The sequence below is a fragment of the Bos mutus genome, chromosome 4, assembly GCF_027580195.1.
Source record: "Bos mutus isolate GX-2022 chromosome 4, NWIPB_WYAK_1.1, whole genome shotgun sequence".
In the NCBI taxonomy this organism is placed as follows: Eukaryota; Metazoa; Chordata; class Mammalia; order Artiodactyla; family Bovidae; genus Bos; species Bos mutus.
Genome location: NC_091620.1, coordinates 44,614,571 through 44,629,297, shown reverse-complemented (window position 1 = coordinate 44,629,297; position 14,727 = coordinate 44,614,571). Strand labels below are relative to the sequence as shown.

Below are 14,727 nucleotides of genomic sequence, written 5' to 3'. Positions count from 1 at the left end.
ATCTCTTTATTTTCTCTTGTGGATTTGCTGTTGGGTCATTTATGTAACTTGCTCTGGATTATACTCTGTTTTTGCAAGTGATATTTATTTAAAACAGTCTTGCTGAGAACGATTATTGTTATTCTCATATTTTATTTTTTTATAACACCAGTTTTTCATTACATTTCATGGGAAGCAGTTCAAACCTTGGCCACGTAGTGAGGAAAGAATTTTGTTTGTTTGTTTGTTTGTTTTAAGACTTTTGTTATTTAAGTTGTTAAACTCTAATCTTTTTGCTAGTTGGTCTTAAAATTTATATTGGCAAAAACTAGCTCTTTCTTCAAAATAGAGGTATTCAAGCCCTTTGACGAACTCTTACTTATCTTTCTCATTTCAGATACAAGCCACACACAAGCAAAGAGAATTGGCTAATAAATCATGGGAAAATTTCTTGGCCAGAACATCAAATGCTAAAACTTTAAAGGTAGGATTTTTTAAATATTATGATAACCACAAAAAGCAGCCAACTCTGACAGAATTTTTCAGGGAAATATTCATTCACCTTTTTCTGTTGATCTTTCTGTGGGATACCAACACTGTTGATCCTCATTTGCAGTTTAAGATGATAACTGAAACTAAGCATTTTTCACAGTTTCAGAAGATACCACTCTGAGTTTCATTTGGCTTAGCAGGGTGATGCAAGGATGGTGTTCCTGGTTTGCATAAAAGAGATGAGAGTTAGTCAGGAATAAGCAGGAGTGTGCTCCTGCTTTCCATTCTGAGCCTTCTTATTCACTGATTCTGTAAGAAGCAGAGTGAAGGACACAAATAACAACTGTCCATATTGCCCTCTCGATCAAAGATGTTTTCCCTGTGACCACCACAAGAAACATTATATTAAAGATTAAATAGGAATTTGAGAAAATGTGATAACATGCTTCAGCAATAAGCTTGAAAGTAATCTAAAAAGTTTATAATGCTAATTGTTCACTTGAAATATGTAAGAACATCATAGAGTTCCAAAATCTCATTACTTTTTTCCATTTGTGCTTGGGATACACTTTTACATATGTGATAATTTTCCTCTAAATATGAAATCATTAAATGATATATTAGCCCACAAAAATAGTGGAACCATATTAAGATAGGAAAATCAAAATTAACAACAAGCTTATTCAAGATACCATGTCTCCCCCTTCTCATGAAAAGTTCTTCCCAATGTTATTTACAAAATAGCCCCATAACTACCTGTACTTTTAAGGAAGAGTTTATGAAAACCCTTCCACACAGATTAGTTGTTACCTAGGATTTCACCTGTTCTAGTGCCTCAACTATTGAATTTGAAGGTAACTGCAGCAAATTATCAGAGAAGGCAATGGCACCCCACTCCAGTACTCTTGCCTGGAAAATCCCATGGACGGAGGAGCCTGGTAGGCTCCAGTCCATGGGGTCGCTAAGAGTCGGGCATGATTGAGTGACTTCACTTTCACTTTTCACTTTCATACATTGGAGAAGGAAATGGCAACCCACTCCAGTATTCTTGCCTGGAGAATCCCAGGGACAGAGGAGCCCAGTGGGCTTCCGTCTATGGGGTCGCACAGAGTGGGACACGACTGAAGTGACTTAGCAACAGCAGCAGCAAATTATATAGTTTGCATTATTCTGAATTCTTAAAACATTTAAGTGTACTGGATTAGTATTTGTACAAAATAATTTGAAAACATGCATCATCTATTGTAAATTTAGTAGTTTATTCAACCATGTGCAAAAAACTGAGCCTGATTTCCTTAGGAACTATTTTATCCCTTGGTCATATATTGCCAGTACCTCTGGAAATTTCAGTAACATTTTTAGTTGTTTCCTGCAATGTGCAAAGGATATAACTTGCTAATAACTATTTTCTTAGCTTAAATGAATAAATGCTAGATCTAGTGCTAATAAATTATAAACCAGACACAAATATATTTTGTATACTTCTTTGTAAGTACCATAGTTAATGCTTTAATAACAATTTTATTTTCTTTCTAATTTAAAAATCTTCAGAAAGCAAAAAGACTTCAAGAGAAAGCTATAGAATCCTCTAGATATGGTGAAAGACCACCAAATGCGATATTTCACAGAACAGATATTAAAGGCCTTAACGCAACAGTAAGATTTTTTTTTTATCCATAACTTTTCTTAATAGATAATGAATTTAGTTCCCAAAGAATGTTATTTCCATGAGGTTTTGTCTCATACTTTTTCTTTTTGCTTTAAAATGTCAAGTAGTTAAGGCATATTTATCCCTGCCCTTACCTAGTGCTGGTTTAGACCAGACCTAGCCCTCCAGGATTCCCAAGAAACTAATGTAAACACTAGTCAAAGTAGGTCTCTACATCTCATTGACAGGAAGTGTGCAGTGCCTCCTTTGCTTGTTAATAGATCCATACCATATTCCAGTGTTCTTGGTGTCCTCTTCTGGAAATAATTTGGCCCTGATTGCAAAGGCCCCAAAGCCCTGATTTTTCCATTATTACACACTGCCTCCTAGTTACTATATGCATTTTGTGTCTTATCCAAAGTTAGCTAAAGGATGAATAAATTTTCCTCTTAGTGAAAATTTTTATAAATGGCCTCTTAAATGTTTAATTTTGTTTTTATAGGTGCCTTCTGGTGGGGTAGTAACAGTGGAAAGCACTCCTGCCCGATTAGTGGGAGGACCTCTGGCTGATACAGATATTGCTCTTAAGAAACTGCCTATTCGAGGAGGAGCCTTACAGAAGGTGAAAGCAGTAAAAACTGTGGATGAGCCAAAGAAGAGTGATCCCGCATAAAATACTCTAAAGGATTTTTGAAATAAATTCCACTGATAATTTTTAGCTAAATATCTTTATATATAAATGTAAAGCAAACATTTTAGAATAAATATTTTAGTAAAATACTATTAAAAATAAAAGTAAGGAAATATAATATATTGTTATTAAAAGTATCAACATATACTGTGAGAAGAGTTATCATCAGTTTCTTTCTAAAGATTACAGTCCTCTTAACTGAAAATTGTAAAACATATTGTATCAGTTAAGACTCTTTCAACTGATGTGAACAGCTCCAACTGATTTGAGCCAAAAAGCAAAACAAAAAAAAAACCACAATAACAAAAGTCAAATATAAAACTAATTAAAACTATAGGCATTGTTGGATCCAGAAACTGAAACTCTGTGAGTAGATCTTCTCTTTTCCTAGAAGCTCCTGAATTATATTCTCCCAGGTTGATATCCAGTAGGAAAGAGTGCATGCCTACCTCTCAACAGTCTCTGCAACTGTCTCTGCATCTTGGGACATCTGATTGGCCACATGCCCACTCCTGAACAATTCATCATGACCTTAGCCAGATCTGAGGACTGCTTACACCCAGAGCCTGAAGGTCAGTCCCATCTAAAGCATATGGTTAGAGTGGGGTCAGGCTAAGTACATAAGTTATTATAAATATATATAAATATGGACAGCAAAAATTTTGCAGCAAGTATGTTGGTCAAAGTAAAAGTTCTTCTCCTATAAAAACCAAATGTTAGTCAGAAGCTAAACAATAAAAATTAAAAATAAAGATAGTTTTTAAAAAATTTTATTTATACTTAACTGGAGAAAAATTGTTTTACAATGTTGTGTTGTTTTTGTTGTTCAGTCACTCAGTCATGTCCAACTCTTTGTGACCCCATGGACTGCAGCACACCAGGCTTCCCTGTGCTTCACTATCTCACAGAGTTTGCTCTAACTCATGTCCATTGAGTCGATGATGCCAACCAACTATCTCATCCTCTGTCACACCTTTCTTCTCTTGCCCTCAATCATTCCCATCATCAGGGTCTTTTCTAGTGAGTCAGCTTTTCACATCAGGTGGCTAAACTATTGGAGCTTCAGCTTCAGCATCAGTCCTTCCAATGAATATTCAGGGCTGATTTCTTTTAGGATTGACTGGTTTGATCTCTGTGCTGTCCAAGAGACTCTCAAGAGTCATCTCCAGCACAGTTCGAAAGCAGAGTTCTTTGGTGCTCAACCTTCTTTATGGTCAACTCTCAGATATGACTACTGGAAAAACCATAGATTTGACTATCTGGACCTTTGTCCTCAAAGTGATGTCTCTGCTTTTCAATATGCTGTCTAGGTTTATTATAGATTTTCTTCCAAGGAACAAGTGTCTTAATTTCATAGCTGCAGTCACTGTCCACAGTGATTCTGGAGCCCAAGAAAATAAAGTCTGTCACTGTTTCCACTTGTTCCCCATCTATTTGCCATGAAGTAATAGGACCAAATGCCATGATCTTCATTTTTTGAGTGTTGACTTTTAAGCCAGCTTTTTCACTCTCCTCTCTCACCTTCATCAAGAGGCTCTTTAGTTGCTCTTTGCTTTCTGCCATTAGGGTGGTATCATCTGCATATCTGAGGTTATTGATATTTCTCCCAGCAATCTTGATCTTGTTATTCATCCAGCCCAGCATTTCACATGATGTACTCTGCACAGAAATTAAGCAGGGTGACAATACACAGCCTTGTCATACTCCTTTCCCAATTTTGAACCAGTCTGTTGTTCTGACTATTGCTTCTTGACCTGCATATATTGGTTTCTGTCACACATCAACATGAATCAGTCATGTCCCCTCCCTCTTTAAGATCCCTCCCACCTCCCACCCCATCCCACACCTCTAGATTGTCACAGAGCACCAGGCTGAGTTCCCTGTGCTATAGAGCAATTTCCCATTAGCTATCTATTTTAACTCTTAATATATAAATAAATCCCAATGATACTTCTCTTTAATGGGGATGGAAAGTGGGTGTGGAGGGAAACTCTTTTGGTGGTGGAGGTACCTTGCCACATAGAGGTAGATCCCTTAATACTGGATGTAGAGCAATAAGTGTCTGTGTCCCTGTGTGCCATTATGTGTTTCCAAAGCCTGGAACCCCATCAACCCCCTTCTTCACTCAGGAAGCTGCAAAGTTGAGTTCCTGTCCAGGGCTGGGAGAGACAAGACTCTGTTTCCTCAGAAAGGAAAATATGTTGGAATTTGAGCCTAGTCTCTAGACCCATAGGGTGCACATAGCAGTGTACTGGCTAAATGTATAAGAACCAGCTCTTCAAGGGGAAAAAGCTCTTATATATAGTGTTTGCCAATTTGCATGATATAAATATTCCCAGGATGACCAATTTCAAGCTACCAACATGGTGCTGCTGAAAGCAGAGTTGGGAAGATATGCATAGGATCCACTTGCATTATCAAATAAAAGAGGGTTCCAACACCCCACTGGGCCCACCCTCTCCTACTTTCTCCTCCCTCTTCCCCTTACACTTCCTCCTCCAACTCACATTCCTCCAGGATTTTTCATTATTCCCTCTGTGAGGATAGTAGCATTTGCAATGAGAGAAGAAATGACAGCTACTGATGTTGTTCTAATTAGAATGAGTTGCCAGTGACCTCTCAGCCTGGCCTGGCTGCCCACTCTCCTGTGGCTCATAGGGGTACATAATATGCATCAGCTTATCAGTGAGCTTTGTCTTCTCTTGAATCCTTTTCTCTATTACCACCACCCCCAAGAGAACAGCAGAAGGCATAATTTGTTCCTCTTCTTCACAGGCAGTCCTAAGCACAAAGGTTCCATGTAAAGGGGAGTGTAAAGAACCTGTCTGCCAATGCAGGAGACTTAAGAGACGTGGGTTTGATCCCGGGTCAGGCAGATCCTCTGGAGACAGGCATGGCAACCCACTCCAGAATCCTGGTGTGGAGAATGCCATGGACAGAGGAGCCTGGCGGGCTACAGTCCATAGAGTCGAAAAGATTTGGACACGACTGAAGCAACTTAGCATGCACGCACACATGCAAAGAGGAATGACTGAGACACAAGAATGGGTGTGGACAGGAACCTGCAACAATGAGATGGCCCATACAAAAAGCACCAGATACACATTGGGTACATCTGAGATACATACAGAATGGAGATGAAGTGTCCGTGACTAAGAGAAAGGAATGTTTACCCCATTTTGTAGACTATAAGTTCCTTCCTCAGGCTCCAAGCTCCCTAAAGACAAGACAGAGACCATATCTCATTCATTGTGGTAACCAACACCTTAGTTAATTACTGAATAAGTGTGATTGTAGCCCCAGCTCCTGGCAGCCTTTCCCTCAACTTACGCAAATACAGCAAAGTCCTGAACTCAAAGGGAAGATTCAACCAACAAAACACTATACAAGGAATGCTAAACACAGACACGTTATGGTAGTTCAGATGCATTCGCTTCATAAGAGTGGTAGACTTTCTCTAAAATCAGGCACAAGTACTATTACATTAATATGACCAGAGAGTAGAAATAGAATTGATATTACTTGGGTGAATATCAATTTTTGTATATAGTACAACTTGGTATCTCCAGATTTATTAGGACTGACTGTAATCAAAACAGTCTGTGCCTTCTGTAGAACTTCTCCCTGTTGTAAATCTCACCCATCAGAAAGAAGAAAGGTAAAATAGGGCAGGTTATTACCATTCAACAGAGGAAGAAATGTATGTGGATGAAGAGTAGTAAGGTTGCTTAATCCAGACGCTTGTACTTGGTAGACAGACAATACCCAAGATCCCATGTTATAGTTCTAGGCACCCAGCAGTGAGCCCGCAAATCAGTCCCTCTGTCTGACATTGTCACTAATTCTAACAAGTCTCCATCTCTGCTCACATCTGTGCTCCCACTACATCACTCCTGAGCCCATCCAGCCTGGCTGAAAGGTGGATAGTATATTTCCTTCCATGAGTCAACTGAGACAGAATTTTAGCTCCCAAACTTTTACTAATAAACTAAATGAAAAAATAGTCAAGAAAATAAAAATGGAGTTTAGTGAGCCCAGAAGAAAGTGGCTTCTACGCTGTTCAATGAGAATCTTACTACATGAGGGAGGAGTTCATTACCTGATTAGATCCTTTCAGCCAGTGCTTGCTCATATTGGATGAAAACCAGTGAATAATTAGGTGAACAACTATTGCTCTTCTGTTCCTCAGTCTGCCTTCTGGAACACAGGGTACATTTCATATCACAGGGAAAAACTATAATGTTCACCCTAAGTCTTTGGGGATCAAATATCCAGTTTATTTAATCATTCCAGACTATGAATCTGGCCAGCTCTTTCTGAAGTGCTGAAATTTGTTAATATTCCTCTATACTGACACCAACAGAACCAAACAAATTTACAGGTTTAACATAGATACATAGAGGGTATAATAAAACTAGTCCCTCTCATTACTTTGTCAACAAAGGTCTGTCTTGTCAAGACTGTTTTTTCCAGTAGTCATATATGGATGTGAGTGTTGGACTATAAAGAAAGCTGAGTGCCGAAGAATTGATGCTTTTGAACTGTGGTGTTGGAGAAGACTCTTGAGAGTCCCTTGGACTGCAAGGAGATCCAACCAGTCCATCGTAAAGGAGATCAGTCCTGGGTGTTCACTGGTAGGACTGATGTTGAAGCTGAAACTCCAATACTTTGTTTGGCCACCTGATGCGAAGAGCTGACTCATTTGAAAAGACCCTGATGCTGGGAAAGATTGAGGGCAGGAGGAGAAGGGGATGACAGAGGATGAGATGGTTGGATGGCATCACCGACTCAATGGACATGGGTTTGAGTAGACTCCGGAAGTTGGTGATGGACAGCGAGGCCTGGCATGCTGTGGTTCATGGGGTCGCAAAGAGTCGGACACGACTGAGCGACTGAACTGAACTCATTTTTTCTCACCTACGGCCAACACAGCCTAAGCTTACATTAGTCATTGGCAGCCATGTTTCATGAACACTTATATTTAATTTATGTAGATAGTTCCTTTTCAAGGAAATGTAACATAACTTCCCATTCCCTAAAGTGTGGGTTATGCTTAATGCCATGCTTTCAAAGAATACAACATAGAAAGAGAAGGGAAGGTAACTTTACAGCTAAGAAATCTGGTAAATACTACCTTGCATACTAAGTCACTTCAGTCGTGTCTGACTGTGACCCCATGGACTGTGTAGCCTGCCAAGCTCCTCTCCCTATGGGATTCTCCAGGCAAGAATACTGAAGTGGGTTGCCATGCCCTCCTCCAGGGGATCTTCCCAAGCCAGGGATTGAAGCAGCATCTCTTATGCCTCCTGCACTGGCAGAAAGGTTCTTTACTACTAGTACCACGTGGGAAGCCCAAATACCTTAGCCAAGGTTAAACACCATCCGTGGGGTATGTTATGTTGACAGCATGTACCCTTGATATGAAGTGTTGAGGACAGTGCTTTACCTCTGTAGTTTTCATCCCCCAAAACCTATAACCCCCATCAAAACCAGAGAGAAACATCAGGCAAACCCAAATTGAGGGACATCCTGCAATATACCTGGCCAGTATCTGGAATTGTCAAGGTCATCAAAAACATCTTCTTAGAGTCTAAGGAGACATGACAACTTAATGTAAATGGTGTCCTGGATGGGATAGGGTTGAGTGGGGAACAATTCATAGTTTTCTTTTCCCTTATTCCAAATCATCAGACTGGAACAGCAAGAGGACATAAAGGGGGAAAACTAGTGGAATTCAAATAAAATATGAAGTTTAATTTAGGTTGTATCAATACTGGTTCATTAGTTATGACAAACATACCAGACTAATGTAAGATGTTAATAATATGGAAAAATGGGTGAGGCGTATATAAGAACTCTCTGCACTAGCTTGCAACTTTTCAGCAAATTTGAAACTATTCTGAAATAAAAAGCCTATTTAAAGTAAAAAAAAAAAAATTCTCTAGGAAGAGCAGAAGAATTTTAAGCATAGGCACTCAGTAAATTAACCATTGTATCACCTCATGAAGAAATATTTTGGGAGCAATATTAGATGGTTTTATTTGTTTTGTTTCTCTGCACTTTGAAGCATGTGGGATCTTGGTTTCCCATCCGGGAACCAAACCCATGTCCTTTGCAGTGGAAGTAGAAGTCCCAACCACTTGACTTCCAGTGAATTCCCAATATATGTTTTGCTATCTTTTTTCCCTCCTTAGCTTTCAGCACTATGAAAAAACAACTGGTTTTGAATTAAGCTATAAGAGTTCAGCATATACACAAAGCTGTGAAACTGATTGAGTCTTTACCATAACACCACTGCAAGAATGGGTGGGTTTTAATTTTTTTTTTTTGGATCATCGTCGTATCTGACTAGTCTGATGATTTGGAATATGGAAAAATAGAACTATGAATTGTTCCCCACTCAACCCTATTCTGGCTACCATTTCTCTTTGGTTAAAAAAAAAAAAAGCTTATATTTTGGTATCATAAAAGTGATTTTGAATTAATTATATTATTTTCTGCTGCATCTTTGTCCCACAGCAGTGACAATTCTGGAAGCAAGGGTTGTGTCTGGATTACTCAGCAGTGTACCTCCAAGCTCAAAGAATTTGTGTTGAATAAATGATGAAAAAAGAATAAAATTTTCTATATACAAATGACATGATTTGTGCCCAAAACTGGGGTGATTTAACAGAGCATTATATCTAAGTATCATCAAAGAGACTTAAGATGAACGGCTCTAAAACCAGAATGCTCAGTTTATTTTTAACATCTTTAATAATCCAAGGTAGCATGTAAATTTAACTAGGAGAACTATGAAACCATTTTCAGTTAATCTATTTTGGAAGGTTAGAAATTAATTTTATTAATATTAAAAAGCTTATCATTGGTGCAGTAAAATTTTTATGACAACAAGGATTGCTGACAACTGGTTGAATAATTTTTTAGGCTAAAATGACATGATCTTGCTTTATGGCACTCAACTGTTGAAGTTCCGAAAGAGGGCTGTTTTCTAAGGGAAATCATGACCCCATGCCTCTACAAAAGGAAATGAATTAATCAGCTTCATGGGTATTTGGTCATTTTTATAAAAGAACATATGGCCTACCCTCCAACTAGTTGATTTTCTGAGCTTAGGCATCTATCTGTAATTGGCAAGATAAAATATTCTCAATCTAGAAACTTATAATATTAAACTTAAAACCTCATATTATCTGTAACCAGTTATTATACAAAACTTATTTATATGAAATGCTACTTGTAAAAAAAAATACCTGAAAGTTATGCAGTCCATTAGGACTCATGGGACCCCTGAAATTATGTACAAAGTATGAGTGTATGTATATAAAACCCCTAGTAAAGGGTCTATAATGTCATCAGAATTTCAAAGTGGTCCACAACTCAAAGAATGTCAGGTCCCCTCCTTTAATTCAAAATTTATTCTTGGATCAAATGAAACCATCAGACAATTCATATTATTTTTGATGCTTTTGAAATTGTATTTAATTGTGTTTGGGTGTGCTGGCATCAGGTTACATTGAAGGCTAGCTGTCACTGTTGGGATACTTGAAAACACAATGCTGTAACCCATGGCAGCCATTATAAAAAACCTATGGGACAGACTTCTATTGATCCTCAGACCTAGGAAAAGCTAGGCTCCCAAACATATTGCTTGGTCCCCACTGTGAATCTTAAAACCGCTCATGAGTCCCAATTCACATTGGAAATTCAGACTAAATTTATGGCTACCCTTTATCAAAGGTATAGAACTTTATGACATGCATTTAAAAGCACTGACCTAAAACTTTAACTGCATATTATTTGTTTTCTATCTATTTCTCATCATCCCAACCTCTTCATCTAATTCATGTTATTCTATTGTTTGGTATACGTCTTTAAATTCCACATCCTTTTTACAATAAAATGTGTTATATAAAAGGAAATATAAAAACAATTTTGTCTTCTAAAGACAAAAATTCTATCCAATTACATTTTACTAAAGGGCTTCCCTGTTAGCTCAGTTGGTAAAGAATCCACCTGCAACACATGAAACCTCAGTTTGGTTCCTGGGTTGGGAAGATCTAGAGAAGAGATAGGCTACCCACTCCAGTATTCCTGGGCTTCCCTTGTGGCTCAACTGGTAAAGAATCTGCCTGCAATTGCAGAAGACCTGGGTTTGATCCCTGGGTTGGTTGGGAAAATCCCCTGGAGAAGGGAAAGGCTACCCACTCCAGTATTGTGGTCTGCAGAATTCCATGAACTACAGAATCCACGGGGTCAGAGTTAGACATGACGGAGTGACTTTCACTTCATTTTTGCACTTTACTAAAATGAAGTTTCTTACTACTTTTCTGTTTGTTATTCCTTTTTTAAAAATGAGGACAATAAAAATGAGAACATAAAATGAAATTTTAGTCCTTAATGGATAAAAAATAATATATAAGATAGCTTGGTGATGAGACACATATATCAGAAGACACAGAGTATACTACATCAAGATTAAATATTACTTTTTAGGATAATATCGGCATTAGTTTTGGCACAGTTTTAAGGTCAATATTACATATAACACCAGATAAAACTGGTTGTTATTTTACCCCATTGATCATTGTATTAAAATATATATACTGTATTTGCATTTTAAGTGGTGTTTTCTTTTTTTTAAAAAAAAGATGCTTTACAAAGTGCCTTCTAAATTAAAAATTACTGAAAAATTATCCAAAAATATAGAAATGATGACTCAATAGGCATAAAACAATTACACATCAACAAAAATACAACCTTCATCAATATTAAATAACTGGAAATAACAATTTTGATAAATGCTGTAGGAAATATTTGAGCTCATAAATACTGACACAGGGTTAAATTTTCAGGTTGGTGCCATCCTGCTTGAGGTATTTTCTGTGTTCTCTTAAATGTAAAACTCACGTTTTATAAAATCCAGTCCTGTAAAGTCAGAGAGGAAAAATTGTTAACACTTATTTTAATATGATTCTTGAGTTTCCCTCCCTTTAAGCAACCCTACTGAAAATATTAATTTCAAAAGTCTGAACACATGTTGATGTTTAAAAAATTTTTAACAAATGTAATATGAATAATTACAGGGCTAAATGACTCTCTTATGAACTATTCATGGGGAAAAATAAGATGATTATTTAATGATTACCAAAATATATTATATTCCAAGATCATTTAAAATCAAGTATTTGCACATCAGAGCTCCCATGCTTTCTAAACAATATAAAATCAGCAAAAATGAAAATCAAAGCTGATCAAATTAGGAAAAATATGGCAAATTTGCTAGCTTATTAGATAAACTTTAAAAATCAGAAAGATTAAATGTTGAATTTTTAAGAAAACCAAACTGCTATTATCTAAGTACACATTTAAATTCTCTTATCTTCTGTAGAAAATTATACCTGGGAGACATCAACTGTCTTCTGCCCATTCCATGAGATCTTGAAAGCAAGCAGTCTACATACATGTCCCAGAAATCCTGAGCTATGCTTAAGAAGACATTATAATGTCTAGGCCACTGGGATTTTTGCAGGAACAACATGAAATTCCAGAAGGCATCCACATTGTGCTCTATCTTGAGTTCTTTGAGCTCTATCAATGTCAAAGAGCAAGTATTCCAGCACTGGGGATCAATGTCTTCCATGATCCCTGGGTTGTTGCTGGCAAGTACGCCCTTTTGAAATTCAAAGTCAGCATGAGTCAGATGGATCAGCAACATGCAACCCAAAGGCAAGTAGAACCATCTTCTTGTGGCAAAATCCATATTCTGTACAGAAAAAAAGGAATATGTTTTTAGTTTAAAAGAAAATTATTCAATTACTTTATGATCTGTTTAAACCTAAAAATTATAAATACTTATATATTTGGTTTTCATCAAATCAAAATTGCCTACTATGTATTTGTTGGTTTTCCTTTACCTTGCTGACTTTCAGACCTCCCCTCAAAAGGATATTAGAGTAACAACTTTACCAACATTCTGATAAAGTCTTCAGGAGTCACTGAAATCCAACACATGTTTATGAAGTTGTGATGAGATTCATTTCATCAAAGATCTTTGAAGCATGTGCTCCAACCTTTCCCATTTACAGGTTAGAAAATTTCTCTTGATATGGTTCAGCAAGTTCTTAGCTCTTCTGTCTCCCTATCCAAAACTCTTACCACCATACATTTCAATCAAGAGGATCAAAACGCAGCCCATTTTATGTGTAACCATAAGAAAAAGAGTGTGTGGTGTTTCGCTGGCATTTTCCAATCGATCAAGTGTTGAACGCTCAAGCACCATTTTAGGTTTCAAAGTTACTGATGAACTTTGAATATTCATTAAAAAATATGTGTTATGAACTGATTACTAGTGGATCCCTGCCTTTTCTCAAGTTGTTCAGGAGTATGAAGACAATAAAGATGATAGAAGCTAATATGACATGGTGCAGCACAAATGACATTCAAGAAATGTCATTCAAGAAATTCAAGAAAAATCCTGATATTTTCTTATGATTCTGTGCACAAGCTTCTCTAAAAACTGACTGCTCAGTAAATGGGCCTGAAGCCTATAGATGAAGTCAAGGTCTAAATTCGCTTGAATGGCCATACAGTTAACCATTCCAGGCTGGCACTGGAAATGTCCCTGACACAACCTTTACAACCAGGAGTGGAGTGTCCAGAACAGATCCAGGAGATGGGACTCACATTCTTCCCTGTGTACAGAGGTCCTTCACTTCCCCTCCCTCCAGCACCCCGCCTCCCGGCCAAAAGAAATAAATAAAGTTAGGTGAAAGACAAATCGAAGGAAACAAATTTAAATTTAGATTATTCAGGTCGTTTCACACTGTGGAAAATTGTGCAGATTTCCCAAACAGAGCTAACACGACTTCCCCCAAATTGTGTAGAGTTCCCAAATAGAGCTGACAGTAGCCAGTTTATGACACAAAGGGACTGAGTGGGACCAGAGAATTTTCTTCCCCGAGAATTTCAGGTTATACTTTCCCAACCAGTGCTCTCCTCCCGGATCGGGTCACCTGCACGCAGAGGGAGCTGGCGGGGAATGGTACCTCTCGTAGGCGGCAGAGACAGACGTCCTGGTGTGATGTCCTGCGTTCGTTCACTGCGCTCCCTCAGGTACGAGGGTGGCTCCTGCCTGGAGGGGGGACAAGAGGTCTCAGAGGGGACTCCCATCCCCTGCCCAGCCAAGCCCACCCACTGCAGGCAGGTGACAGGCGAAAGCGGTGCTGTGACCTGCCGCGAGCGCTCACCGGGCACCCTGAACTCGCCCTGAGGAACCCTCTAGGCGGCACCGTGCTGCGGAGTCAAGCGGCTCAGGCGCCCTGAGAGCGGCGCTGCGGGACCTGCTGCGGCCGCTGGGGGACCTGCTGCGGCCGCTGGGGGCTCGGAAGTCAGCCCTGCAGACCGAACCACGCGCCTTTTCTAGAGACGGAGAGCCGGCAGAGAGTGGGTGGCTGCTCTCAAGGCCCCGCCCTCACCTTGCTCACCTCCGCAGCTCTGAGACCCAGAAACAAGAACAATGTGAAAAACAGTAGTAAAGTCTCAAGACCATCTCACTAAAATATGACAGGTGAAAAATCCTAAACAAAATATTATCAAACCAAATTCAGGAGGATCTAAGAAAATACACATCAGCATCAAGCTGGGATTATCCTAATTAATGAAACATCAACACATGAAAATCGATTAGTGGATTCACCACATAAACAAATTGAAGAGATAAACCATTTGATAAAATTCAACACCCATTCAAGATTAAAACAAAAAATATTCTTAGTAAACTTAGAAGGGAATTTCCTTAATCTCTTAAATGATTACGGTTGCCAACAAATGTATTAGGTATATTCTTTTCTACTGTCAAATAACGCATGTTAAAACTTCTAGAACAGTGACAAAATTATATATTTCAAATACATAA

General features: G+C 38.4%; 2 protein-coding genes across 4 annotated transcripts in view; one reads left to right on the top strand and one right to left on the bottom strand.

Annotated features, from left to right (window-relative positions):
* Positions 1-4,821, top strand: part of CFAP69 (cilia and flagella associated protein 69) — a 62,088-nt gene extending 57,267 nt beyond the window's left edge. For all 3 annotated transcript variants that reach the window (XM_005891859.3, XM_070369423.1, XM_070369424.1), the window contains 3 exons: positions 377-463; positions 2,023-2,127; positions 2,622-4,821. In XM_005891859.3, the coding sequence (XP_005891921.3) occupies positions 377-463; positions 2,023-2,127; positions 2,622-2,792 (363 nt within the window). In that variant the 3' untranslated portion in view covers positions 2,793-4,821. The remainder of the gene's footprint in view (positions 1-376; positions 464-2,022; positions 2,128-2,621) is intronic.
* FAM237B (family with sequence similarity 237 member B) lies at positions 4,820-14,190 on the bottom strand. Its single transcript, XM_070369425.1, has 4 exons — positions 14,060-14,190; positions 13,859-13,944; positions 12,212-12,576; positions 4,820-11,738 (listed from the first exon to the last, which is right to left on the bottom strand). The coding sequence occupies exons 3-4, from the start codon at positions 12,571-12,573 to the stop codon at positions 11,717-11,719; spliced, it is 384 nt and encodes a 127-aa protein (XP_070225526.1). The 5' UTR covers positions 12,574-12,576; positions 13,859-13,944; positions 14,060-14,190; the 3' UTR covers positions 4,820-11,716.
* Between the last annotated feature and the right edge of the window lie 537 nt (positions 14,191-14,727).